Raw genomic sequence first — 27,930 nt, 5'->3', positions numbered from 1 at the left:
ATCCTTCAGTACACGGTCAAAGCTTGAACACCTCACACTTCCTACAGCCCAGGCAAACTGAGCAAATCAGCTGGTTCTTTCGCGTAAGGTGTGGCCAACGCAGCACCTTACGCGGCTTATAAAAGCACTATTTGTTCATGGGCAGTTCCTGTGAAAGCCAAGGACAAAGACGATTTTTAGGTAGCCCAAATGCGGATGGTCATTTCTAGTCATGACATCGTCTTTGCTATGTCTTCTTAAGACTACATTCTTGCGTAATTCTGAATTTTGTTTTTCTTTTTTCGATATCATTCTCAGTCATGATAGCCGAAAGTTCACGTTTGGCATATACAGGGTGTAACTTTTTAGTTGGCAAACCAGAATAACTCGAAAAATAAGCTTCAGATTCTACATAATAACTATGTACATTTTTCTTGAACATTTGTTTTGATTCTTATTAGTTGTCCCAGTAAATCAAGAAATTCCATATTCTCATTTTTGCATGGATAATGGTTACGGATGAATAAAAAACACCTCCCCCTCTACCCATAGGGTGGTGTTTGAGAGAGGAAATGTTGACCCAAATACTGTATTAATTTCTTCTGCAGATTCTGGTAAGTTCTGTTTGTTTCGTGGTCATGAGGCCACACAACTTTTAATTATCAAACAAATCATCTGACTATCTAACTAACTAACCAACCAAACATCCTACTTTTTATTTATCCATAACCATTTTCCATGCAAACATGAGAACATGGATTTTCTTGAATTGCAGTGCCCACTACCAAGAATCAAAACACATGTTTAAGACAAAATGTACGTAGTTTTTTATGTAGAATCTGGTTCTGCAGTAAAAAATGGTTCCCGTTTGAAATTTTAAAGTTGCCTTACGCCCCACCCGTGGGGGGCTGGGGTGGCGGGCTAATTTTAGCACCATCAGATATCCCCCTCAAAAATAATCAAATTTGCATTTTACACATTATTTCATGTGAAGCTTATGTTTAGAGTTATGCTGCTTTGTCAACTTGAAATTTACACCCTGTATATGCAGGCAAAGTGTTAATATAGTTTTAACTGACGTAATGAAATCATGCCAAGGGTTTTCGGGCCATTGCATAGGTTCTGAAATCACCAAACGTCGCTTTTAGCCAGCATTTTTCCATGAATAAAACTCTATGAGACGATACCTTTGTATAACGGGCGCTTCACGTGTATACAAATACAAGCGAAGTGGTACTATAGAGGCAAAAATGGCCTCGGGAGGGTTTTCACGTGTTGAAAAGAACGTAAAATGACTTAAAAACTTTTACCTGGAAAACTGCAGATTCTGTAAATTATTTCTAACAACATTTTTGTGTGTCGAAGTATACAAGTGAACTGTCCAAATGTTGACGACTTGCAGAATTCTACTGATAACGGGTGTCCCACCTACAACTTTTCACCGTCAAAATCTCTGGAACCACCAACAGATACTAAATTACAGCTTTCACGGGTACGAATGTACGGCAGGGGCTCACAGAAGCCAGTACTGCGAGACATTCTGAACCGTGTGTAAATACTGGTTTCAGCACGATCTTAAGTTTTTTCAAAATGGACACACCATATTATTCCATACACAGTAACATGAGAAATCATAATACTCATAGTAATGGGACTGATTGCATCGCAATATGTCAGTTACATCCCGAGAAATTCGTACACGAATTTGGCACGTGAAATGGGTGGAACACGACATTATTGTGCTTTTTGCGATACAAGACTGACCTGCACGCTGCTCAAAATTGCAATGTGATTGACTTACTACGATACAACAAACGCTGAATTTACGTACTGCTGTGTACAGTGTTAGTACGCGGCCTGGGAAACATCCAGATGTCCAGTCACCCGCAATGTAAACAGAGATACGGTTTATTCGTGTGTGCTTCATTGAGTTTTTGAGTACTACAGTGCACATAACGGCGACGAAATGCCGATGACCACCGGCCAGAATAAACAAAATTAATGGCTGTCAAAGTGCCGCACAGAGAGATACACGCTGTTTGTACGTAGTTGTACACCAATTACACAACAGTACATGCCACGTGCAGGATGTGTCACTGAACATCTTTAATGACTGCAACCCAAGTGAACCATTGCAGATGGCACAACCCTTACATAAATGTAAAGTAGTACCAATAAAACAAACTTTTGGCTTCTTAGTAATACCATAAATGTACGACAAGTGTGGAGTCAGTCACATGTCTCACAGCAACACAGCTAATACATAAATTACTTTCCGAATCCCAAAGTGAACTAGAATAAATAAAATGTCTGCAAAACGCCACATTGCACAATGTACTTGCAGTGAGGCAGTCGCAATTCCTGAAATCAGGGTGTATATACAGACAAGGAAAAAATTCCCGGATTTTTCCCAGATATCCCCCTTAAAAAATGCACTCTTACCTGGGCGAAAATACACTTTTTCCGTGCTAAGTGACATCCATAGATTTTCCTTCCCAAGTGTAAAACTTATCAATGCTTTGAACGGTTAACGTTTTGTACACTGGCGCAGAAGTTCGTGGAAAAAAAGGGAACAAGGGAGAGAAGTTTTGGAAAGACCTTTGATGTCAGCAACATATACACTGCATATTTTCATATTACGAAAGTGTAAATTCAAATTGCACCAAACACACACAACACCTCAGTTTCCGGAGCTTTGAAATCGAGATTGCGATGCCCTTTTGTCAGCCAATCTTATCTCATGTCACGTGATCTCGCCAGCCGATGGCAGCAGATATTCAGAGCATAGGACATGTGATGTGGTAAACCAATAGCAACATTACTTACATAGCGCACGGACACAAAGAGCAAAAGTTAATGGTTTACATTAATATGCATAGCCTCGCAACAAAAAAAAAAGCTAACCTTTCACATATAATATTGGTCCCTGAAATTAATAACATACAAGGGAAGCTAAGCTTTCACATCTAATATTGATCTTTCTTGCGTGTGTTACACTTAAGGTACTTCACACAAATGTGCCAGTAAATTTAAAATATTGACGTGAATGTCTCGTTTTCTGGGCTAGAAATTATTCTATGTGGCTGGTCCTGAAAGTGTTCACTTTTAAACGAAAGTCAAACACTCTGTTATTTAAGAAATTCAATCCACTTTCTCACACGTAACAATTAATCTTGCGTAGAAGCAAATTTACTTTGAAAGTAACACTTTTCAAATCACCATTCGCAGTACTACCCTGAGACTGTCAGAAATATCTTCGGCTTAGCAGTAGCCAGAGCGCCATAAAACAGGCATTACTGTGCGTGCACAGCTCCAGTGATGTAGGAAGGCCGCATGTTTGTGTGTATAAAGCATAAAGAGAGCTTAGATTACGACATAAAAGAAACAGGACACGAGAGGATACTCCGTGAGCATAGGAATTTCGTAAACTATACTAAAATGCATAATTTGGTCTCAAGTGCACATTGGTTTGTGCAGATTTACAGTTAAGTATGTCCCACCTGACATTAAGATTTTCAGTACGGTTTTTGGGGCGTAAATTTTCCTGGAGTATCAGTACTGTACTGTACTATCTCATGTATGGTTCTTCATTATCACATAATCTCACACATGGCAGAAGATGGAAACATGCAGTTTACATTCAACAAACAACTGTGGAATGAAACCTTTGTTTCAAATAAATTGACTGCCTCAGTGGGAAAGATTAATGAAGCCAAATATCTTTAGCAAACTGACAACAATAAATTCATTGCTCTGCAAAGTAAAGTATTTCATCTTCTTCAAATTATAATAAAGTAATACCTGCACACACACACACACACACACACACACACACACACACACACACACACGGGTTTCCAGAACGAGACTTTCACTCTGCGGCAGAGTGTGCGCTGATACGAAACTTCCTGGCTGATTAAAACTGCGTGCCGGACCGACACTCAAACTCGGGACCTCTGCAAAAGTCCCGATTTCGAGTCTCAGTCCGACACACAGTTTTAATCTGCCAGGAAGTTTCACACACAGTGGATCAACGGTGATCACCCCGTGCTCACCTGGATTCCGGTGGCGTCTCCGCCAGCAACCTGCTGAGTTCGACGACGTCTTCTGGCCGGGTGCGCACTGCGTCAGCCCAGCCCTGCGTCGCCATCACTCGGTGTGTGTGGCCCTTTATGTAGGAGACGGCCGTCTGCCGGAGGCCGGGGCAGCAGTGTCGCACCGCGAGAACAGCTGTGGCCGCCGCGTTGTCCACCGTCAGCCCAGCGGCCAGCTGCTGCTCACACTGGGCCTTCAGGCTCGCCACGCCGTACTTGTCGGCGGCGACGAGCAGGCGGGGGGCCAGGCTCGCCAGCTGCGGGGCGCGGAGGGTGTACAGGTATGTCAGCAGCTCCCTCAGCACCGGCCCGTCCACGTCTGCGACGTCGACGAGGCCGCCGCGCGACTCCGCCGTGTCGTGGCGGAACATTGCTTCGAACACGGGGCTCCCGGCCACGAGGACTGCCCTGTGCACCACCAGCCGCGTCTCCCCCGCCGCCAGAGTCACGGTGGCGCCCTCCCCGTCATCCAGCAGGGCGCCCAGGTACACCGGTGTGCTGTGCTGAGCTTCGTTGCCGGCCGCCATCGTAGTCGATTCTGAAACACGGCGTTACGGGGCAGCTCTTTATCGTTACGCAGCACCGTCGACGAGTGTACCTGCGTCGGTCGACAGTTTGCGAAACCTGTCCGTGCGTGTCAATTACGACACCGAGATACCAGCCACTGGTGAACAGCTCATTTTTACGGATGAATCCAGGTTTTGTTTACAGCATCGTGATGGTCGCATCCGTGTTTGGGGACATCGCGGTGAACGCACATTGAAAGCGTGTATTCGTCATCGCCATAGTGGCGTATCACCCGGCGTGACAGTCTGGGGTGCCACTGGTTACACGTCTCTGCCACCTCTTGTTCGCTTTGACGGCACTTTGGACAGTGGACGTTGCATTTCAGATGTGTTACGACCGGTGGCCCTACCCTTCATTCGATCCCTGTGAAATCCCACATTTCAGTAGGATAATGGACGACCGCATGTTGCGTGTCTGTACAGGCCTTTCTGGATACAGAAAATGTTCGACTGCTGCCCTGGCCAGCACATTCTCCAGATCTCTCACCAACTGAAAACGTCTGGTCGATGGTGGCCGACCAACTGGCTCGTCACAATACGCCGGTCACTACTCTTGATGAACTGTGGTATCGTGTTGAAGCTGCATGGGCAGCTGTACCTGTACACGCCATCCAAGCTCTGTTTGACTCAATGCTCAGGCGTATGAAGGCCGCTACTACGGCCAGAGGAGGTTGTTCTGGGTACTGATCTCTCAGGATCTATGCACCCAAACTGCGTGAAAATATACTCACATGTCAGTTCTAGCATATTATATTTGTCCAATGAATATCCATTTTTATCATCTGCATTTCTTCTTGGTGTACCACTTTTAATGGCCAGTAGTCTATTTGGTACTTTGTCCCAAGGTGTTTGACACAAAGATTCGATCAGGGATGTAAAATCTTTCGGTAAAAGAAATCGACGTATACAGCCTGCCTGTGAAGACAATTTTAGCGATGCTGGAAAGAGTGATTGGCAATCTGGTGATATTATAGGTAATTATAAATACTAAACGTTGCAAATAAAATGTCTTAAGGCAAAACGAAATAATTAACAAGTAGTTTGTTAACATGGCCATCACCTGCAGCAAGCACAGAAATATTCATTTTGTAAATAACAAATGCCATTTTATTTGTGTGATTTATTTTATTTGTCTAAGACGCTTTTCGCCTTTTAGTTTAAGGCACTCCCAGTGGACTCAGAATTGTAGGTTATGAAACAGATCATCATCTTTTTTTGCCTGAACCAGTGGCCACTTAATTATTCGAATGTTCGGCTGGCATTTGCGTTTCCTCTGACTTGGTAGCGGGCTGCAGACCGCACTATAAAATCGCAAGACATAAGCACATTTTCACGTTAGAAACTTTTTACTTCACAATTTTAATGTTCTTTGCGCTAATTGGTGTACAGCACAATTATTCTTGTGTCAACAGCTACGCATATTTTGGTAAAAAGTGATCTAGAGTCGTAACTGTTGTGTGTTCAATTTGTCTCTTCTAATTTGGTTTGTATATCTACACGTTGCCAAAGAAACGAAGTCTAGCGGCGGCATTCAATTCATAAAACAGCGGCGCGGCGTATGTCGTCGCAGCCAACTCGCGCGCAGCGGCGCACGCCGCCGAGCCGTTTCTCGTGAGATTCTCGAGAACTGCTCGAGAACTAGAGGCTCGAGATATTCTCGGTGCGCTCGAATCACCACGCCTGGCCATCCCATCATCACTGGCTGGCAGGGGGCGACGTGTGTCGGGCTTCGTGACGTCAGCCGCAGCATACAAAGCACACGGCTGCTGCACCTCAGCTCACAACACCACCCAACTCAAGCTGTTCGTTTGTGTGTGGACCGCTGAAACTCAGTTGTCCTACTCGACATGTAAGTACTGTGGACTCAACACCTGGACCTTAAGACTCATTTGGGATATACACACGCGTTCGTCCTCTGTATGACCAACAGAAAATGCTTAAAGTTTATCAGTTGACTAGTGTTTTGACACGCTATGTATGTCTCGGTTTTGGTGTATAATTTATAGCAAATACCTAGATGTGAGGTAGCATGATTACATTCATGAAGTGGTAACCGTCATAAATGCATCGTATAATGTCTCAATTTTAGCCATGAGGCTTTATCCATCTGTTTACTCGCTTCTGATTGAAGCCATTTACAACTCAGATTGTAACTGGCATCTGAACTTCAGGTTACGTTAATACTCGCTTTAATACTCAATGTTGTGGATTAAAATTTTTTATCAGTAGTATTGCATATACGAGGGCTAGCCACAAAGTACATTACGTTTTGGAATTAAAAATAAATAAAGTATTGGAATTTTTTTTATTATATACAGATGAAAGCCACACTTAAATACTACTTTTCTGCATAGTTGCCATTTAAATTAAGGCACTTATCGTAGCGATGGACGAGCTCGGAAATTCCTTCGTCGTAAAATTCGGCCGCCTTGCCTTCAACCACGTGGTTACCTCTTCTTTTGGGACAGAAAAGGTGTAATTTTTGTGGATTTCCTGGAAGGAGGCACTACAATAAACTCTCAAAGGTATTGCCAAACTCTGCACAACCTCAGAAGAGCGATACAAAACAAGCGCAGGGGAAAGTTGGGCTCAAAGATCTTGCCGATTCACGACAACGCCCGGGCCCACACGGCAAATGCCACTCGTGAAGTTCTCGAATCTTTTAAGTGGGAGTTGTTTCCTCATCCGCCGTACAGTCCCGACCTGGCACCGAGCGCATTCCACTTATTCCCAGCAATGAAGAAGTGGTTGGCTACGCAGCGTTTTGATGACGACGCACAGCTTCGAGAAGAGGTGACCACGTGGTTGAAGGCCCAGGCGGCCGAATTTTACGACGAAGGAATTTCCAAATGGCTCTGAGCACTATGCGACTTAACTTCTGAGGTCATCAGTCGCCTAGAACTTAGAACTAATTAAACCTAAGGACATCACACACATCCATGCCCGAGGCAGGATTCGAACCTGCGACCGTAGCGGTCACGCGGTTCCAGACTGAAGCGCCTTTAACCGCACGGCCACACCGGCCGGCAGGAATTTCCAAGCTCGTCCATCGCTACGGTAAGTGCCTTAATTTAAATGGCAACTTTGTAGAAAAGTAGTATTTCAGTGTGGCTTTCATATGTATATAATAAAAAAAATTTCCAATACATTATTTATTTTTTATTCCAAAACGTAATGTGCTTTGCCGATAGCCCTCGTACTTTTCCTGTATCTTAAAATATTTCACTGCTTTCCACTGTGACCGTATTAATTTCCTTTTGTATAATGTCCTTGTTTTGTACAAATTTACAAACAGCTTAGGTGAATTGGTTACTACAGATTGTGGAAACCGGCCAGCTTCTCGCACCCCTTGTAAGGCAGACCTGGTAGGCAGTTGGTTACGTTGCAGTCCTTTGTGTTCCTACAGAGCCACGGCTCGGTTGCCCACCAGCGCCGCCTTTCACTGCATAGAGGTGGCAGAAAATAACGTAACTGATAGAAGTAACGGATACTGCGATAACCGTTCCTCAGATTCTGGCAGTTATTTCAATAACTGTCTAGTGTCAACAGTGCATCGCGCCATCTGTTGACCGAAGATCATACTACGCCTTCGCATCAACTCATCGGAGATCTGGCTAGGAACTAAGGAGAGGGTAGACCATTTGGAAGGCGTTCTATAGGCCACGGGAATAACTGTGAGACTGCGCGCCATCTGTTGATAAGAACTGTGTACTATTTCGTGGGCCTTCGTTACTTTTAGCACAAACAACGTTAATGTCCGAGCGGCGGCTGATAGGAGCTGCAGTACAGGCATCAACAAGCACAGTCGATCCCTTGAGCCACCGCCTTATGTGTTAATTTAGTTCGGGTAGTACAAGGAGAGTTACCATAAGGAATTCGAGCGACTATGGAAATATCTGTCAGAGATCGGTATTCTCCTCTGGCAGTTATCGGGCTACCACTACAGGTAACCTGGAAGTTGGTAACGGAAAATAACTGTGTGCCTGTGTTCCTGGCACAGTGACTCCAGTCTTAGACACCGGTGACATTTCAGAGACGATAGTTACTGGAGCTAACAAATATTTACGTTAGGTACTTCTTCGGAAATAGCCGCTGGCCATCGCGAATGACAAATAACATGTCAGAAAGTACAACATAATACAGTCAAATATAATAATTATTATCCCCATCATTTGTCAGGAGATTGCCAAAATATGTGAATATATTACAGTAACTGCTAATATTTACAGAATTGATACACTGTCAGAATAAATTTATCATACACAGAATACCCGATCTTGAACTGTTGCAACCAAGTGCTGTCAAAACTGAAATATAGCAGAATTTTTACCTAAGCTGGTCTATCAGTCTCTGTTACGATATTCATCTACAGAGTAGAAGGAGGGGTCAATGGAAGCGTCCGATTCCACCCGTCTGCTTCGACGTAAGGGTGTCGTGTGTGAATGTCATTACGACACGGTGTTGACTTGGTTTTTGTGTGTGTGTGTGGGGGGGGGGGGGGGGGCAGTGCCGCAATTTGCTGGTGGTAATTAATTTCTTTTTTTCTAGTTGTCATGTTTTGTGTATTTATGGAGTACTGAATGTGATTTAATTTATGTAGGAATGTTTGATTTGTGGATTTTTGGGATTGTGGTTTTATTTTTCGCAGTTGTAGGTGTTGGCTTTTTGGCATCAGTAGTTGTGGTGGACCTTTATAAGTCACCGGAAATGACCAATTCCCATTTTCATAGTTGTAGGTGTTCATGTTTTGGTATCGTCATCTGAGGTTGACCAATGTAGGTCAAGGGAAATGTCCCATTCCAATTTTCGTACTTTTAGTTGTGGGTATTGGTGTTTTGGTATGGTCACCTACGGTTCACCTATATTGTTCAAGGGAAGTGTCAGATTCCTGCAGATTTTTGTTGGTGTAGCGGAATGCTGTATTTTTTTTTTTTTGTTCTTGATTTTGTGTTTTGGGATCATGGTGTGTTTTTTTTACTAGCTTGTCCTCACCCTAAAACCCCCAACTTCCCGCAGTTGTCCAGTTGGTTTGATTGTATATTTGGTGGGAGATGTTATTGTATTATTTATATGTATCTTCGTGTTTGTTGCCATGTGTATGTAGTGACGTCATAGACACACTTAAAATAGCCATTTCCGGCATATTGACGAGGTCCTGGGCCAAAGCAGACGGGTGGAATCAGACACTTCCGTATCGAAAAGTCTTTCAAACACGCTGTAAACCGTGCTTTATCTGAAACCGAGTTTTTAATGGTTGCTGACTTGCTGGCAGTTTATTGAAAATGCATGTTCCTGAATATTGTACCATTTTTGGACAAAGGTAAGTGATTTTAGGTCTTTATGTAGATTGCTGTTCCTATTTATAGTACTGATATTATGTATTGAGTTATTGGTTGGAAATACCTGTAACAAATTTCATTAAGGAATAATTATACTAGGAACAAGTGGTTAGATTACAAAGTGCCTTGAACAGGTTCCTACATGATGTTCTCCAATTTATACCACAAATGATTTTTATTACACGCTTTTACATGCGAAAAACTTTTGCTACGTTTGATGAGTTACCGCAGAATATGCTTCCTTATGAAATAATAGAGTGAAAAAATGTGGTATGCCCTTCCAAACTGAATTTATTATCGAGTTGTAGTGCAAGAAATGTAACACTGTCAACGCTTTCGATCTGCGTGTCTTCATATGTTATAAACATGTTGTAGCTGGAGAAATCGAGCAGTTTCCAAATCTCACATACAACTTGGATTAGCGCACTCACACTTTCCCCAATAGGATTATCTTTTACATGACAGGAGTAAACGAATCTGTCACATTGCGTATATTTTTTGTTGTATTACAAGGCTGTACACTTATTCTATTAAGTGAGCAGCACAGGAAATTAAGCTTCGAATTTAACCTAGAGTATTCAGTTTACATATCACTTCATACTTAAAAACGCACGTTGTTAACATTTTACTTGAACAGTGCTGTGGCGAAGTTACGCGTACTTTCTGTCGCAGCTGCGAAGATAATATTTCTAATAGCGACTGATAACCTACAAACATATAATATGAAACACTAATAATCGTTCTAAAATGTACCCGGAGTTAATAAGCTAAGGTTATGACACGATTCATGCGACATTCCAGCCATTCCACACTACTCGCAGTTATACTGATAACTAAACTGAAGGATTGCAACAATGTCGGTATTTAACTGTAGCCCCTCTGAGTATTCGGTACTCGCTAGCGAAAATTAACTTGGCAGTTATTAATAACCGTTAAACATAACGGTTATCAAAGAGTAACTGGAACTGTGGTAACGGTTGCTCCAGAGTAACCGTTTGGCCCACCTCTGCACACGAGGCGAGACGTGTGCGGCGTTGCCAGCGATGCGCCGCCAGACAGAAGGCGGCCTGTGAGTGGCCTTGGGCCGCGCACTGCGGAGTCGCCCGTCGTCGTATGGCGGCCGTCTCTCAACAGAGCGCGGCTCGGGTTGCCACAGGCCACAGACTCGCCGCAAGCCGGAGCGGCTGCCTGCGCACTCAGCTGCTCTGCGGTCACACTGGAAGCAGCGGCGTGGGGCGGTTTTTGTCTCGCAGCTCGTGGTGCACGCATCGTGGACACGGAAAGACTTACAGAGGAGGTGAGGCAGTACAACTTTTTGTACGATACACGCGATCCTGATTTGGTGGTAGAATACTTTTGCCCTCGATATACTCTTGACAGAGAGCTGAATTCTCAGAAATACTGTTGTCACTGTGGCGTCCATAATTTCCAATATCAACTACTGTGAACCCGTAGTATGGATCAACGATCGCCAGGAGAAGCAACGAAAAGAATTGTTTGTAACAGGAGAACTGGGATCCACTGTCCTTCGGGCATTTTAACCTGATACGCTTTCCGCCTACGCTTCCGAGGCAGTTCGGAAACCCTCAAAGTTCTAGAAATCCTTCTTCAGATTTCTTCCACATCTCTGTTGTAGGAGTAGGTAAATACTTGGGTTGTAGAACAGTCCATATTGCCTGGCTCACTTGTTTCACAATTTCTGAGACTGTCGAACGTCCTAACCGAGAAGAAAAAGCTACAGTCTGGTGACTGTCGCCTGTAGTCAAGTATCTTATGCCGATAGAACGAATAGATGAGTTAACGACCAAAGATACGTTTCTTTAAATTCAATGACAATGTTATGAATACAATGAAACAAAGCAATTTATTAAGTAGAAAGTTCTCTCTAGCGGAACATACGGAACCAGATGTTACTATCGTTTGCTGTATTCGTAAACACTGCAGATAAATTTATCACTCCACTCGTAACTACGTAGTGGGACAGCACTTTCTTCCGCCGAACATTTCGTATCATACAGCAAAACTGAAACGGAATAAATTATATGACTTCTGTTTGAAGCACAAAGAAGTCACAAATGGTAAAACTTACCTCAAAGAAATGGCTAGTCTGTGCCTTGTATCAATTGGCTTTCTCCAGTTCGTTGTGCACATCTCGATGCTACCTTTTTATCAGGCGATGCATTTCCTCGAAACATCCTCGCGACGTACGAAAATATTTGAAGAACCTATCTTCGTCAGACACTACATCAATGCACAGACGATGCTATTCTCCTAAGCTTTCTCTCTCGCTAAGAATGTCGAGCACTCAACATCTCGTCTTCTCGGTGCCATTTCGTATCGCTAGCGCGAGCTACTCATTTCCTCGCACGGAGATAACGTGTCCCGCGTGAAGATTCCAAACCGTCTGAACGCCAAGACAATCGCGCTACGCATGCAGGCTTAATAATGGCGTTCGGCCCCTTCCACCCTGTAGCAGCCGACTAACGCCCCTGGCCGCTGACGGATTGTGTGTGGCCAGGCCTTTAGGTCGACACGCGCACTGCGTTGTGGTCACCACTGACGTCACACTGCGCTCACACACTGTGACTACCGGAGACCTGCGTGGCAGACGTCGTACGTTATGTAACCATAGCGACCGACTTTTGGCTACGTCAGTACTCGACTTGCGACGGTACGCATACGCACCCGCTACCGCTACGTCTGACGAAAAATGAGCAGAACGGCGTTAAAATAACGTTTTAACAAGTCAGCGATTCAGCACAACCAATCCTGACGATGTCTATTGCCTCATGCCTGACATAATTAAGCAGCAATTTTTTTGTACGTATGAAACAATTGAAGTTTAAACATATAATGTGTATGTTATTCTTCACCTCTTATGCAACTTTCTGCATTTTAGATCTGACGACGGTTGGTCAATGTTCTGAAACTATTAGTTAATGAAGGAGTTTTAACGACCTTGAACTACGGTTCTTAAAGACACATTTTAACATATCACCCTGCCTTCCGATTTCACAATGTCGAAATGGAACGACAAGAACGTAACTTGTGCTCAAGGACGTATTTTGCACAGTCTTGGCATCACCTGTGACAACTCCAATTAGGCCTTAATTTCATTCGGCAACCTAAAATCTAAGTTTTGCAACGCCTTTTTGAACATGTAATTGTTTACTTTCATTTTCGTAGCTGATTTATAACTGACCATTAATAGCAGCAGTTTGTCACAATAAACCAAACGTGTGTCTTCTAAGATAGATTTGCCTGGACGAAGCAGAAATTCACGCTTAACTTTTCAGCAGTCGAACAATTATGAGCGTTACGAGATTACGAGTCGGATTACATACAAGTTGGAGAGAATGCAAATGAAAAAGAAACGGAGGACAACGAAGAAACAATCCACACAGGTAACACTCCAAATACGCAACAAGCTCTGGTAGAGCGCATCCCGAAGAAGCATCCCGGAGTCTGTGAAAAGTGAGTTTGCCAACTTGGTCCACGAACCTCAGCGAGTAACTACAGCTGCGAGAGGAATGTGTGTGTGAACCATTCAAAAAAATTTCACTCTCGAAATTGTTAGGAAAATTGCGGTCCTACAACTGAAGAATCTGAATGAGAAAATGAATCTCCCGTTTCAGATTCTCAAATAGACGCTTTGTTCTGAATTTTAATTAAAATGAGAGCTTACCTGGATATTTGCCACAGTCTTCGAAAAAGAACAGAAAGCAGAAGGTAATCATCCGCAATATTGAGAGTGGTAATGATGTTCAGTCCCAATGGTGCACTGTTAAATGGGGCGTTCCCCAAGGGTCGGTGCTGGGGCCACTGCTGTTTCTTATTTATGTAAATGATATGCCTTCTAGTATTACAGGTGATTCAAAAATATTTCTGTTTGCTGATGACACCACCTTGGTAGTGAAGGATCTTGTGTGTAATATTGAAACATTATCAAATAATGTAGTTCAAGATATAAGTTCGTGGCTTGTGGAAAATAATTTGATGATAAATCACAGTAAGACTCAGTTTTTACAGTTTCTAACCCACAATTCAACAAGAACTGACATTTTAATCAGACAGAATGGGCATGTTATAAGCGAGACGGAACAGTTGAAGTTCCTAGGCGTACGGATAGATAGTAAGCTGTTGTGGAAAGCCCATGTTCAGGATCTTGTTCAGAAACTAAATGCCGCTTTATTTACCATTAGAACAGTATCTGAAATAAGTGACATTTCAACACGAAAAGTAGTATACTTCGCATATTTTCATACGCTTATGTCATATGGTATTATTTTTTGGGGTAATTCTTCTGATTCAAAAAGGGTATTTTTGGCTCAAAAACGGGCTGTTCGAGCTGTGTATGGTGTAAGTTCGAAAACCTCTTGTCGACCCCTATTCAATAGTCTGGGAATTTTGACATTGCCCTCACAGTATGTATTTTCTTTAATGTCGTTTGTTGTTAGCAATATTAGCCTATTCCCAAGAGTTAGCAGCTTTCACTCAGTTAATACTAGGCAGAAATCAAATCTGCATGTGGAATGCACTTCCTTGACTCTTGTGCAGAAAGGAGTGCAGTATTCTGCTGCATCCATTTTCAATAAGCTACCACAAGAACTCAAAAATCTTAGGAGTAGCCCAAACACTTTTAAGTCCAAACTGAAGAGTTTCCTCATGGCTCACTCCTTCTATTCTGTCGAGGAGCTCCTGGAAGAGCTAAAAAATTAAGCAAATTCCAGTGTTACATTCTTGATTTTCTTTATTTAAACTAACGACTTGTCGCCTGAATATGTTTCTTATATTTCATTTTATCTGTTTCTACAATCGTGTTATAATTTCATGTATTGACTCGTTCCATGACCATGGAGACTTCTCCTAAATGTGGTCCCACGGAACAATAAATAAATAAATAAATAAAATAAATAAATAAATATTCGCAAGGTGGGCGTCACAATACAATTGACGGGATGTTGTGTCTTGCCATTTAACGCTTTCCCCAAAGGCAAACCTGGCGCACACGTTAGCACGTTCGGTAGTGTACCCGAGTGATACACAACAGACGAAGGGAGAGCAGGCGCGCCTGTGGACGCCGTTGGTTGTTGGTTGTTTTTGGGGAAGGAGACCAGACATCGAGGTCATCGGTCTCATCGGATTAGGGAAGGGCAGAGAAGGAAGTCGGCCGTGCCCTTTGAAAGGAACCATCCCGGCATTTGCCTGGAGCGATTTAGGGAAATCACGGAAAACCTAAATCGGGATGGCCGGACGCGGGATTGAACCGTCGTCCTCCCGAATGCGAGTCCAGTGTGCTAACCACTGCGCCATCTCGCTCGGTGTGGACGCCGTGCTGAGAGAGAGTTTGGAAGCAGCGGTGGAGCCGGTAAGGAAAGGAATACAGGCTGCGACACCACAACCCACCATCTCTGTCACACGACTACAGGCTTATCTCAGCTGGGACTTCCTAATGCAACACGAAACGCACACCGAAAGAGCTTAGACGGCAGCAGGCAAAGAGGTGTATTCCTCCAGGTTTGCATTCGCAGATTTACCGACCAGTAAGAGTTATACTTGAATCACAAAGGAGAAAGTGAAGAAAAATTTGCTGCCAGGAATGACAACTTGACGCACGGAAGAAGAAAACCCAGAAGAACCTTAGGGAGGAGTGGGTGCTGCAAACGCCAGGGACTGGAGGCGTGTGTTGTGCAGTCTGCTTCCCGCAGCTGCGGTCAGCTCTTACACAACGTCCAGGGTGGGTGTACCTCGGCGCAACGAACGGCAGAAAACTGCAGACGCGAGAATCAGGATTGTAACTTTCAAAGAACGATTCGAGGACTTGAAACGACTGCATTTGCCCATCATTTACGCTGTTAAGAGGCACACCTGGAAAGAAGCTAGAGGTTATTTAAGTTACTCCTGTTCCAAATGAAGAACCAGCTAGGAGAAAGCCAGGTGCTACACATGCTTCAAGAACGCAGTTAAGCAGAGAGCCAGAGAAAGAAGACCACAGAAAGCGACTTAACGTGTGGAAGCTACGGTTACCATCTATGCAAGAGAAATTCTGAGTAAGTGCTTCTGTGTGCAAGGGAAAAGTGTCATCTGAAAACGACAGTATTCTCTACGATTGAAGACAGTTTCTCGACAGTTATAAATATACCGTAACCTACACTTGTGCTATGTTTTCATTACTTTTTGTGAAACTTTTCGTCGCTGGCAAAAATGTATTACTCAGTTATTAAATCGAAGGGTAAATAGAAAATTTGGACGCCAGTTTCTTCAAGCATCGAGTTTACGTTTCTTTCATTGCCCACGTTTCAACAACTGTTTGTTATGCTTCAGAAGAGAGAAATAGTGTATTAAGCTGCGCACTTCCGGACGCCCTGTAGTATGTTCTCGTATTCGGAAGGACGACGGTTCAAACCCGCGCACGGCCATCCTGACTGAGGTTTTCCGCCATTTCCCTAAATCGCTTCAGGCGAATGTCGGGATGGTTCCTTTGAAAGGGCGCGGCCGACTTCGTTGCCCTTCCTCCGCAAATCCGATGGGAGCGATGACCTCGTCTGGTCCCTCCCACAAATCACCCAGCCAACCTGTATCTTCCAAACATTACAGTTTCAAACTGATCCCAACTGGAAACCATCATCTGAAATAGATACGCATTAAAAGATATTTTAAAACCTATTGTAGCAGGTTAATATTTCGCGTCTTACAAAAATCTGTGTCCACAACAGAGGTACGTTCCTTGCTGCTGCGTGCGCTCACACACACACACACACACACACACACACACACACACACAATCTGCTCTGCTGTGGAGAGGGCACTCGCCGCTGCCTATGGAGGTAAAAATAAGAGGAAAAATGCCGGCTTGCGTCGTTCTGATTGTAATCTAAACAAATCACATTTCATTCGTAAGTGGACTTATTTAAGCGCTATTTTCTTATGCATACTTGAAATTCTGATGAACTGTAAAGTTTTACAGTATGGTTTTATTTCTGGATTTGACTTTAGACTTATTGTCAATCCAACGCGAACAGCTCTGTGGAAGTGAGCGATGCACTTGGTCTTCAGTGTTTGCTTATTCCCAAGTAACTGGAAAGTCCTGGCAGGAAATATCCTGGAAATGGAGACCAATGTTTTAAATGCGATAGTTTAATACAAAAGTAATGTAACTACACGTAGTTAATTGAATCTTCAGTGAAATGTGTGGAACACCTGTTACAGTGGTTGAATTATAAGTATTTAAAGGGTTGGATATTTGTTACAGCAAAGTTCCCTATCTAAGTCCAGGCTACTTAGGTCATTACATTAAGCACTGTGCTGTCGTGTTACGCTGTAAACTGCTGTTATTCGCCACACTGAATGTCACTTGGTACGTACAATTTAAGAACAAAGCAGATGTGTAAATTACAATGGGCCTGACAATCTTGAATTCCGTCCACTTCCTTCGCAATTTAACGAATCTTTCACTCTGTTGATACGACGGCTGGCTTGTTTAAATCATCGTTGCATACATCTTTGGGACACCAAAGGAAATAAAGTAAGTTTCTTGCAAACTTGAACATTTAAAACTTGCATTTGACTTGAAAATGCAACGAATACAAATGGGTGCCTCTAAACTATCAATCATTGCTTTCGGAGTTCTCGCTTTATCAATTATCGACACAAACACAATGAAAGTGAAGAGAAATGGATTACGAAAGCACGCTTTTTAGAGCACATACTTGTATTCTCGGTTATTCGAAGTGTATAAACAAAACGGAATTACAGTACTGGGGCCAGAAGCGTCATATTTTCGTGTCGTATTACTGCATCGAATACGCATTAAACGTTTGAAGTTGCGTTCCTTATGCTGTGTTGTTCACTAAAACAGTGTAACATTTACTGCAAAAAATAAATATCGCGTGCACAAGACAGAAATGACGAACAAGCAGCAATTGTAAACACTCGTCTGCAAATGTTTTGTGGGATCCAAGATGGCGGCAGCCCCGCCCACTGACTTACAGCGTCAGTCTGCAGCGCCGTCTCCCCTCATTCCACCTCCATGATCCAGCCTCTGTTCCAGAACCGGACGCGGCTCTGACGTCACGCGACCCCCCCCCCCCCTCCCAGCACTTTGACCCCTCATCACCTCCTCTCCTCCCCCCCCCCCCCCCCACCGGGCTAGAAAGCCACGTCGCGAATCGCTTACCGGACTTTTTGACACCCGACACCACTTCAAGGGGAAGGACAGAATGTTAACCTCTCCTTTTTCTCCCACATAAAAATTTCTGTTGAACATCACTCACGAAGACGGAATAGGGCTGTGTTGTTGTTGTTGTCTTTAAACTTCTCTTCTCCCCTATCCTATTCAATACTTCCTCATTAGTTATGTGATCTACCCATCTAACCTTCAGCATTCTTCTGTAGCACTACATTTCGGAAGCTTCTATTCTCTGAAGAAGAGAAATTTGTTAACATCCAGTATTGATTTAAGTGTCAGGAAGTCATTTCTGAAAGTATTCGTATGGAGTGTAGCCATGTATGGAAGTGAAACATGGACGATAAATAGTTTGGACAAGAAGAGAATAGAAGCTTTCGAAATGTGGTGCTACAGAAGAATGCTGAAGATTAGATGGGTAGATCACATAACTAATGAGGAAGTATTGAATAGGATTGGGGAGAAGAGAAGTTTGTGGCACAACTTGACCAGAAGAAGGGATCGGTTGGTAGGACATGTTCTGAGGCATCAAGGGATCACCAATTTAGTATTGGAGGGCAGCGTGGAGGGTAAAAATCGTAGAGGGAGACCAAGAGATGAATACACTAAGCAGGTTCAGAAGGATGTAGGTTGCAGTAGGTACTGGGAGATGAAAAAGCTTGCACAGGATAGAGTAGCATGGAGAGCTGCATCAAACCAGTCTCAGGACTGAAGACCACAACAACAACAACTATTCTCTTCTTGACCAAACTGTTTATCGTCCATTTTTCACTTCCATACATGGCTACACTCTATACAAATGTTTTCAGAAACGACTTCCTGATACCAATGTTAACAAATTTTTCTTCTTCTGAAACGCTTTCCCTGCCATTGCCAGTCTACATTTCATATCCTCTCTGCTTCGACCATCATCAGTTATTTTGCTCCCCAAATAGCAAAACTCCTTTACTACTTTGTGTGTCTCATTTCCTAAACTGATTCCCGCAGCATCACCCGACTTAATTCGACTACATTCCATTATCCTCGTTTTGCTTTTGTTGATGTTCATCTTATATCCTCCTTTCAAGTCACTGTCCATTCCGTTCAAAAATGGTTCAAATGGCTCTGAGCACTATGGGACTTAACAGCTATGGTCATCAGACCCCTAGAACTTAGAACTACTTAAACCTAACTAACCTAAGGACAGCACACAACACCCAGCCATCACGAGGCCATTCCGTTCAGCTGCTCTTCCAGGTCCTTTGGTATCTCTGACAGAATTACAATGTCATAGGCGAACCTCCACGGATTTTAATTTCTACTCCTAATTTTTCTTTCGTTTCCTTTACTGCTTGCTCAATATACAGATTGAATAACATCGGGGATAGGCTACAACCCTGTCTCATTCCCTTTCCAACCACTGCTTCCTTTCGTGCCCCTCGACTCTCATAGCTGCCATCTGGTTTCTGCACAAATTGTAAATAGGCTTTCGCTCCCTGTATTTTACCCCTGCCACCTTCAGAATTTGAAAGAGAGTATTCCAGTCAACATTGTCAAAAGCTTTCTCTAAGTCTACAAATGCGAGAAACGTAGGTTTGCCTTTCCTTAATCTTTCTTCTAAGATAAGTCGTAGGGTCAGTATTGCCTCCCGTGTTCCAACATTTCTACGGAATCCAAACTGATCTCCCCCGAGTTTGGCTTCTACCAGTTTTTCCTTGTTATGTAATTTGAATGTCAAAAAATTCATTCGAACGAACTAATTAGAGGTGAATATTGTAATTTAGATGTAGTTAAAACGCTGGCCTATGCAAGCGAGTTTGCTGTTGTTCGGAGCCGAAGCGTACGTCTGGAGTACGGGGTGAGTCGCGGCGTGTGGCGGAGAGAGCTGCCGGCGGCAGGCGGTCCGCTGCAGAGGCGTTGCGCCGCAGCTGGGAGGGGGGGAGTTGCGGGGCCTTCGTACAGGGCCGGCCGTACCCTGCGGAGGCGAGTGGCGGCTCCAATATCCCACGACGCTACTGTCGACCCAAACTTGTTACGTCGAGCGACATTGGAGAACTGCGTGTCGTCACACGCTGTCCACCACTAACGCCGTACCTAGCACCAGCTCATCCAACTGAGACCCGAGTGGTCTCACGTTGAGGCCGTAACAGGCCGGCAGGTGCAGTACTGTTTCGTAACTGAGTGAGGCTGTTGAGATCAGCAAGTGTTATAATCTAATGAACTTTACGTCAGTCATTTGCCCGACAGGCGCTATCCCTTCACCATTACTGACTCCGGGAACACCACGAGCGAAAGAATATTAAAATATTGGAATGGTTACATTATTTAATTTCGGTAAATACGATAAAGAAGTGAAACAGTGCTACTCAAAACTGTTATTTAACATCGGTGAACTTTGTTGCTCCGTAAAGCAACTAGTTACAGAATAATGACAACGTAGAAGAGTTGAACCATAATTTAAATGAAATGTTGACGAAATATTATCTCAGAATGACATGTTTTTTGTGTGCGCTGCAAACTCTACTCACATCTGAATATTACGTTAACAGAGAACTGCAAAATTACGGATTCTTCGCTAAACGAAACATCAAACGACGCGTACAGTGTAAGGTGCACACCACCTGCAGATCGACTTTCTGCCCTCAGCGGTTTGGACTGGGCGATGATTCAGTCAGGACACTGGCTCTTATATAGAGAGTAACAAACGTACAGCTATTTTTGCTCACAAATGGAGCTGGCGACGGTTCAAGTAATTTGCCATCTAAAGTAACATTCAGATTATTTATTGCAAATTTCAGTAACTATTTCATAGTTTCACGTTTCTTTGTATCGCTACCGTGCAAAACTAGTCGCGCAGTAACGATTCCGTTGTAATTGTATCCGTAGTTGTCCGGGTTTTCATTATTCTTCGGGACACGCGGCTTTCCCAATTTACAGGGAAAAATTAGGTGCGTGTGTCATTTAAAAATCCTAATTAACCCGAAGTGCAGATCCGCTGTAACTGGCGTAGTCCGGAATTTCATTAAATGTCCGCTATAGTTCAGCGGAAGCCGGACCTCGGTACATACTGTGCGTATATTTTGGGTGACCTGATAGCTCTACGACCGGCTGAGACCCGTACACGAGGCACGTGTAACACCTGGAGCGTAGTACGTAATTTTTCACGCATTTCTAAAGAGAACACTCAGGAAGGGACGGATTAATGATCTCTGAAACGTCACTGCAGTGTGGTTGTGGTGTGCGGACATTTGCCACGATTTTACTGCTCCGAAGCGTTGGGTCCCTTGTCTCCCCTTCCTCATCACTTACTGAGCCTTTCCGCTGGTTTCCTTAACACAGAACCAGTCTCTTTGGATTTTCCGCCACATATCTAGAGAGAGTTTCGTTGTAGAAACTATTAAATGCATGTCGCATAGAAATCCGCACCAAATTTCGAGCCTCGGTAAAACTTGGTCAATCTTGGAGATTTTGCGTTCGTCTAAATTATACATACCTTTTTCGGTGCTCCTGCAGCAGCTTTCTGTCGTGTTATGTGTACCATGGGGGATCAGTTCCGTCTCTTATTAATTTATTTGGTATGAATCTCTCGACAGCTGTTGATACTATTTGTTTGAACGTAAGCCACATATGGTCTTCACTTACATAGTTTGGAAGGATTGGAGACTGTCTCTCAGAAAGACGTCAACCGAATTTTTAGTTGCTTTTATAAACAGATATATTTCGCGTTTAGTTTTGGTGAATTTCTTTGTTACGGAATTGAGCCTCGCTACGACTGTGTGTTCACTAATCCCTGTATCCGTCGTGATGCTCAGAATTATTTGTGGTTAAGAGGTCAAGTGCGTTTTCGTAACCATTTGCGATTTGAATGGCCTCGTGAACTAATTCTTCAAAATAATTTTTAAAAAAGCATTTAGAACAATTACGGAAGTTGTTTTCTATCTACAATAGGGTCTGAAAATGTATTTTTGTCAACATACGGAAGGTAGACTGAAATCACTGCCAACTGTAATTGTATGAGTAGGGCACCTATTTGTGATGAGACTCAAGTTTTCTTTGAACTGTTCAGCAACTGTTTCATCTGAGACCGGGGGTTGGTAAAAGGAGCCAGTTATTAATTTATTCCGGTTGTCGAATACAACCTCTGCCCATACTAAGTCACAGGAACTACCTGCTTCAATGTCGTTTGTGAGCTGGAACACACATTACATTATTTTTCCTTAAGTTGTGCTTCTTGTTTCTGTTGCGCAGATCATTAAAATCACGGCTTTTCCCTCCAAAACCTAGGTTGCTTTCTCTGTGAGCCTGTAAATACCACAGGCAAACAATGAAGAACAACAACGTACGTTACAAGCACAGCATTCTGTATTACTTCATTTCCTTATTTCTAACATTTTAAAATTGTAACGTCGACTTTAGATGACACGTCAATCACAGATGTTCTTACCTTTATTTAGTGAACGAATTTTCAGTCATAATTTTAACAGTGTCCCGCTATACTTTATTAACTAATGTTTCGCCGCAAGGGATGTGGCATTTTAGAGAGTAGGGATATCGCATTTTAGAGAGTAAATTAATATGGAGTATGTCGTTCTTTTCAAACACTGACATAGCCATTTCTTCTTTCCTTGTATTTTGGGCATGCAGTTGTAGTAATTAAAGTAGGCACAAATGCAGTGATCAAAAAGAAATGATTAGCGTACATTCGCATTCTCTTTACATCGTTCCTTTCTTGTTGCTCCCATGGCGACGGACTGTTTCTATCGCAATCAGTAAGCGTGAAAGGAAGCTACCGTACAGACATACGAATCTATATGTATACTTCGCAGAACTAATTACATACTGACAAGCGTCGGTATTGCTTTCGTTTCCCAAAAGTTATAAATACTTCGATTTCGGAAAAGGAGCTCTGTATTTGGCCAAGATGTCGAAGATGGTCCCTTACGTACTGCTTGTACCGAGTAAGATGTGGAGACGGCGGTTTGCAAGCGGACAGAAGAAGTACGAGGAAGGGCGTCCCTTACCTGAGGGATCGCTACATGGCGAAGGGGCGAGTGTGGCAAATGTCCGGCGTGGCAAATGTCCGGCGTTCGTCCAGACATCGCTGCATGAGCAACGAACTGAAGAATCCCGGGAGGGTGAGTACGTGCAGCAGGGGGGGGGGGGGGGGGCGGAGCGCAGGGACCAGCAGTGAGCAGCGCGCACCAACCCGTGCTCTCGCGGTCAGCGTAGCCGGGTTCGATTCCCGGCCGAGTGTCTCGGCTGGCGCCCGTCACCGCAGCTCATCTTCACCTCTGCCCGACTGCTGAGGCAGCTCTCCCTGGTGGCTGGGGGACTCTACTGGGAGCGTCGCGAACTCAGTGACGAGGGAGCAGCACTAACGAAGCGCAGTACAGGAGAGGAGAGGAGAGGAGAGGCTGACTGACGGTCGACGAACCACTTTTATAACAGGAACGATAAACGATACAATTTGTGTTGTCAAACTATGCCAACATACGAACAATCACATCTTTCAAGCTGAAGGAAACATTCTTCCACCTGAAAACTTCATGTGGCCTACACATTTTTTATGGCCCGGTGTTTTCCGCACCAGTGTGAAACATCGCTCTCGAAGATATGAAGCGTACCCAATCTACCATTGTGAATCCAACAGTACGCTCTCATCCGCGCAATCGTAATTCGTTAATTGCTCTATTGCAACACATCTCTCGTGCAACAGCCAAATCTAAACGGGAAGTAGTACCGAATTAATACTGTGATGCGGAGTGCAGTAAAACTGAGTAACCGCCTGCACCACGTTGCGGTATGTGGAGGAGGGTAGTGTGCGCACTCTCGGCCTCGCCGCTGCGCACTTCCCTGCCGGCGCGGCCGCTGACGTCACCGGCCGACCCTGAGCTGCCGACACGCAGTTATCTGACCTGCGGTGCGCGGACGCCCGCTTCCTGCGGCCAGACTGCTGTTTGGCAGCGCCAGCGCGCCTCCTCCAGACTCACGGCCTTGCAGCGAAATGAGCACGAGGGCGAAATCCGGAAACTGCAGCCAATACAGACGCTTACAGACCACCACCTTACCCATTCGCCATTCGCGAGCGGAACAGGCATAAGCGGGTAGTATTATGAAGAACAATCGGCACTTCTGCAGTTTAGGGGGTACATGCGCTGATCACGAGGAAAGTACCTATTTTTCGAGGAAACGCGTATTTCTGAAGATATAAGCATATATATGCACGGAATACCAAAACATTTTTTATTTCAAAAATTGTGTGTTACAATCATATCTGATGCGTTTCGTAAGGACGCAAAAAAAAAAAAAAAAAAAAAAAAAAAAAAAAAATCAATTAACTGTCTCAAAAAAATTTTTTAAATCAGAAATGATGTATTGCACATGTATGCACGGAATTTCAAAACCATTTTTTTTTTTTTTTTGCAAAAAAGATATACGTTAAAGCTCGAATCACAGATTAGATAAAAAACAGCTACCTCAAGTTAATTTGCGGCATTGCGATAGATTTTTCGAACACGCTCAATGAGACTGTGGAATGGATTTTCCCCAAAACGTTGACGCCAGAGAAATTCCGCCGGGTACTTATTCAGCAGAGCACGGTGAGTTCCGAAACGCCTTTTATTTTTTTCTTTAGCTTTTTGCCAGACTGACTCCACGTGATTTGTGGTATCGTTTGTAAAGGGATCGACAAAATAAAGCGAATGATTGACAGATGATTGTAGCCCATGTTACATATGGTGATGTAAGCTTGCCACAAATCGGAAACTACTGTGGTTCCGGGCAAAACATACTGTTGCAGCAAATGCGTAGCATCACGACGTGGCACAGCAACCATAAAGCTTTGCTTTGTCTCAACGTCAGGACCCATTGCTCCCGCACACTATGACCTCGATGGTACTTTCTCCTGACGAAGCAGCTCTCGTCTACTTCAACAGTATGGCCAGGGCCGTCAAAAACTATTGGCTCAATTACGAAATATTCATGGCAGATATCCCTACAAAATTGGCACCAATCGACCACAGTCTGCTCACTGCCAATTTTGAGGTCCCTCATTAAAAACTTTTGCTTATTGAGTTCGAAAGCCCACATCTAAGACAGTCGCCAAATTTTACAAATGTCCGAATGACTGCCAGCAATAAATGACATTTTCCTGACCGAACATTTCATTCTGCAGGCCCTGCCAACGGAGCAGCGCCAAATTTCACCATCTTTCCCCGTAGTTTTCTCCTGTGTATCCAAGACAATTCCCATTTTCACACACCATATCGTTCTTCAAAAGACCTTGTTGCCTAGCCCATTGTATAGAACTTTGGGTGTTCTCCGTAATATGGTATAAATCTTCCATTACAAAGTCACTCACATCTCGAAAATTTCTCGCCATTTTGGCACACACAGTGATATACGATACTTCAAAACAGACAGCCTCAACAGAAAAATATAGGTTGTTGGGCGCACTGACCAAGATATATATAACTGTGAGCAACAGGGACATATACCACATGCAACAATATGCAAAGCCAACTGTAGATATCATGGTTAGGATGTATGAAACTGTAAGCTTTACCTATGGCTAAAGACTGTGAAGAAATATAGTCTGCAGCATATTGGCAAGTTGGTCAAAGCAGGCAGTTAATTGATTTTTTTTTGCATCCATATGAAAATAAGTACTTTTTTGGTATTCCGTGCATATATATGCTTATATCTTCAGAAATACGCGTTCCCTTCAAAAATAGGCACTTTTCTCGTGATCAGCGCATGGACACTATAAACTGCATAAGAGCCGAAACATCGTGTTGAGCATAATAGTATTTTAGTTGATACTAATGCCCTCCGTGGTACTATCCGTCGGCAATTACGACAGTATCACATCGGTTGCATTCCAGGGCTCCGTACATTGAACACGAGGCAATTTTATTGAGAAGAAGACCAAGTCCGAAGTATGCCACCTATTTCTTCGGGTGTACTTTCTTTCACGGTTTCACTTCTAAACAGGAGTAACATTTGTTTCGTAACTGAGCATTTCTGAGCGAACTGTTAATTTTCTTCCATTTCTATTCGGCCATTTAGTAGCAAGCTGGACCTATTCTGCCTGCATAACCCGAGTAACAGTGTGAGATACACGTTGCCGCCTCTTCGGGTCACTAGAGCAATTTTTTTTTTCAAAGTAAACTGAGCACATTATTGGTAATTAGAATAGTATGCACTTCACCGCTCTTTACACTGAATTTGACGTATTGCTACCGGCAAAAGTTGCAACATCTTTTTGTAAACAAAGCTACCACAGTTCGGAGAACAGGGCGTCGTTCGTGGATCGTGTTGTGACCACAAGTACAGTTACTCCACAAACTGTTCGACCGACCGTGGCGCATAGACTATAACACAGTCATACAAATATCGCTGCGAAACGAATAGTAACTATTTCCTTACATCGGTTGATTTCGACACTTGGCAATAAACCGGTCTTCACCTATATTTGTGACCAAACACACGCTACGTAAGACCGCCAAACGGGTCCCGCCCCACTGGGCAACAGCCGCGGCGACACACGGCCTCTCGCGTTCGTTCGCGTTCCACCCAGCCCACCGAACAGCTGCCTCTCCGTTCACTCATACTCACGCCATATAGGTCGAGAGCGTTGCGAAACTATAAACGAAGAGATACGTGCCTCAGGTTGTTTCGACGAGGAAAATGTTTTGGAGAAAACGCCGGTACACACAGCAGTACAGTTACGAGTATTACACACAGGTTTAACCGCAGCAGAAAGTACGAAAACAAATCGCGAAGCGGTCGTGTTGCAGTTCTGTCCGAGATGGAGAAACGACAGCTACTTCGAGAAGTCATCAAAAATTCGAAACTCAGCGCCCCACACCTCGCTACTGGTTTTCGTGTGCGTACAGGAAGGCCTGTTTCTGCACGAACAGCCCGCAGAAAACCGTACGTCAGTGAACTGAAGTGAATAGAAGAAAGCGCGTTGCATTTCAAAGGGAACATAAATCAGGTGCGTTTGATTTCTGCAGGAAGATTGTATTTACTGACGATAATGGATTTGAGCTGTTTACGTGTAAAGGGCGCGTAACAGCGTGGAGAAAAAAGAATTGTCAACTTGAAGAGAGAAATGTAACATCTCCAGTTACACATGGTTTCAGTACATGTGTGAGGGTGCTCATTGATGGCATTATGGACCACAAGATGCACCATAAATACCCTAAAAACAGTACTGTGAATCATATGGGTATTATATTTTCACACAAGACATTAATTCAAAACGTGCTGCTCTAACTGTGGCTCTTGTATAACAGGCCCCACTGGATGCAGACACCCCAGGCACTAATCCTATCGACAATTTGTGGCATTTGCTCGACAAAAACATCACGTCAGACATCCAATAGAATTGATCGACAGACCGCTCTCCAAGAGGAATGCCGTAAAATTACAGTGCACACAACACAATCTCTGGTGAAATCCATTCCAAGAAGAATGTCAGCGATTATAGGAGGAAAGGAGGTCCTACTAACAACATTCTATGTTCAAAGTGTGATTTTCAGTACTGCAGACGAATACTGATTTTGCGTCTTACATTGCCTATCTGTATTTCTGAATGCTTAACCGTCTTTATTCACGGAGCAAACCTGTGTTTCTTTATTGCATTCTCATTTTCACTGATCAATAAGGACGTGCTTGTACCTGCTTCGTTTCCATCCGGCAGTTTTCGACCCTTTATACATACTTAAACATACGATCACGTATTAGACGAACACTTTGCGGAGTCCCTGTGTCACCGGATAGCC

General features: G+C 43.7%; 2 protein-coding genes across 2 annotated transcripts in view; both read right to left on the bottom strand.

Moving 5' to 3' along the window:
• Positions 1–27,930, bottom strand: part of LOC124553927 (ankyrin repeat domain-containing protein 65-like) — a 445,704-nt gene that overhangs the window by 379,548 nt on the left and 38,226 nt on the right. The gene's annotated exons all lie outside the window — the stretch shown is intronic.
• LOC124553642 (histone-lysine N-methyltransferase EHMT1-like) overlaps positions 1–27,930 on the bottom strand; it is a 63,522-nt gene that overhangs the window by 21,032 nt on the left and 14,560 nt on the right. The window contains exon 2 of the mRNA XM_047127517.1: positions 4,035–4,611. Coding sequence (XP_046983473.1) covers positions 4,035–4,600 — 566 coding nt within the window. The 5' untranslated portion in view covers positions 4,601–4,611. The remainder of the gene's footprint in view (positions 1–4,034; positions 4,612–27,930) is intronic.

This window comes from Schistocerca americana, chromosome 11, assembly GCF_021461395.2.
Source record: "Schistocerca americana isolate TAMUIC-IGC-003095 chromosome 11, iqSchAmer2.1, whole genome shotgun sequence".
Classification (NCBI taxonomy): Eukaryota; Metazoa; Arthropoda; class Insecta; order Orthoptera; family Acrididae; genus Schistocerca; species Schistocerca americana.
Note: the sequence above shows the minus strand (reverse complement) of the source record. Positions and strands in the feature narration are given on the sequence as shown.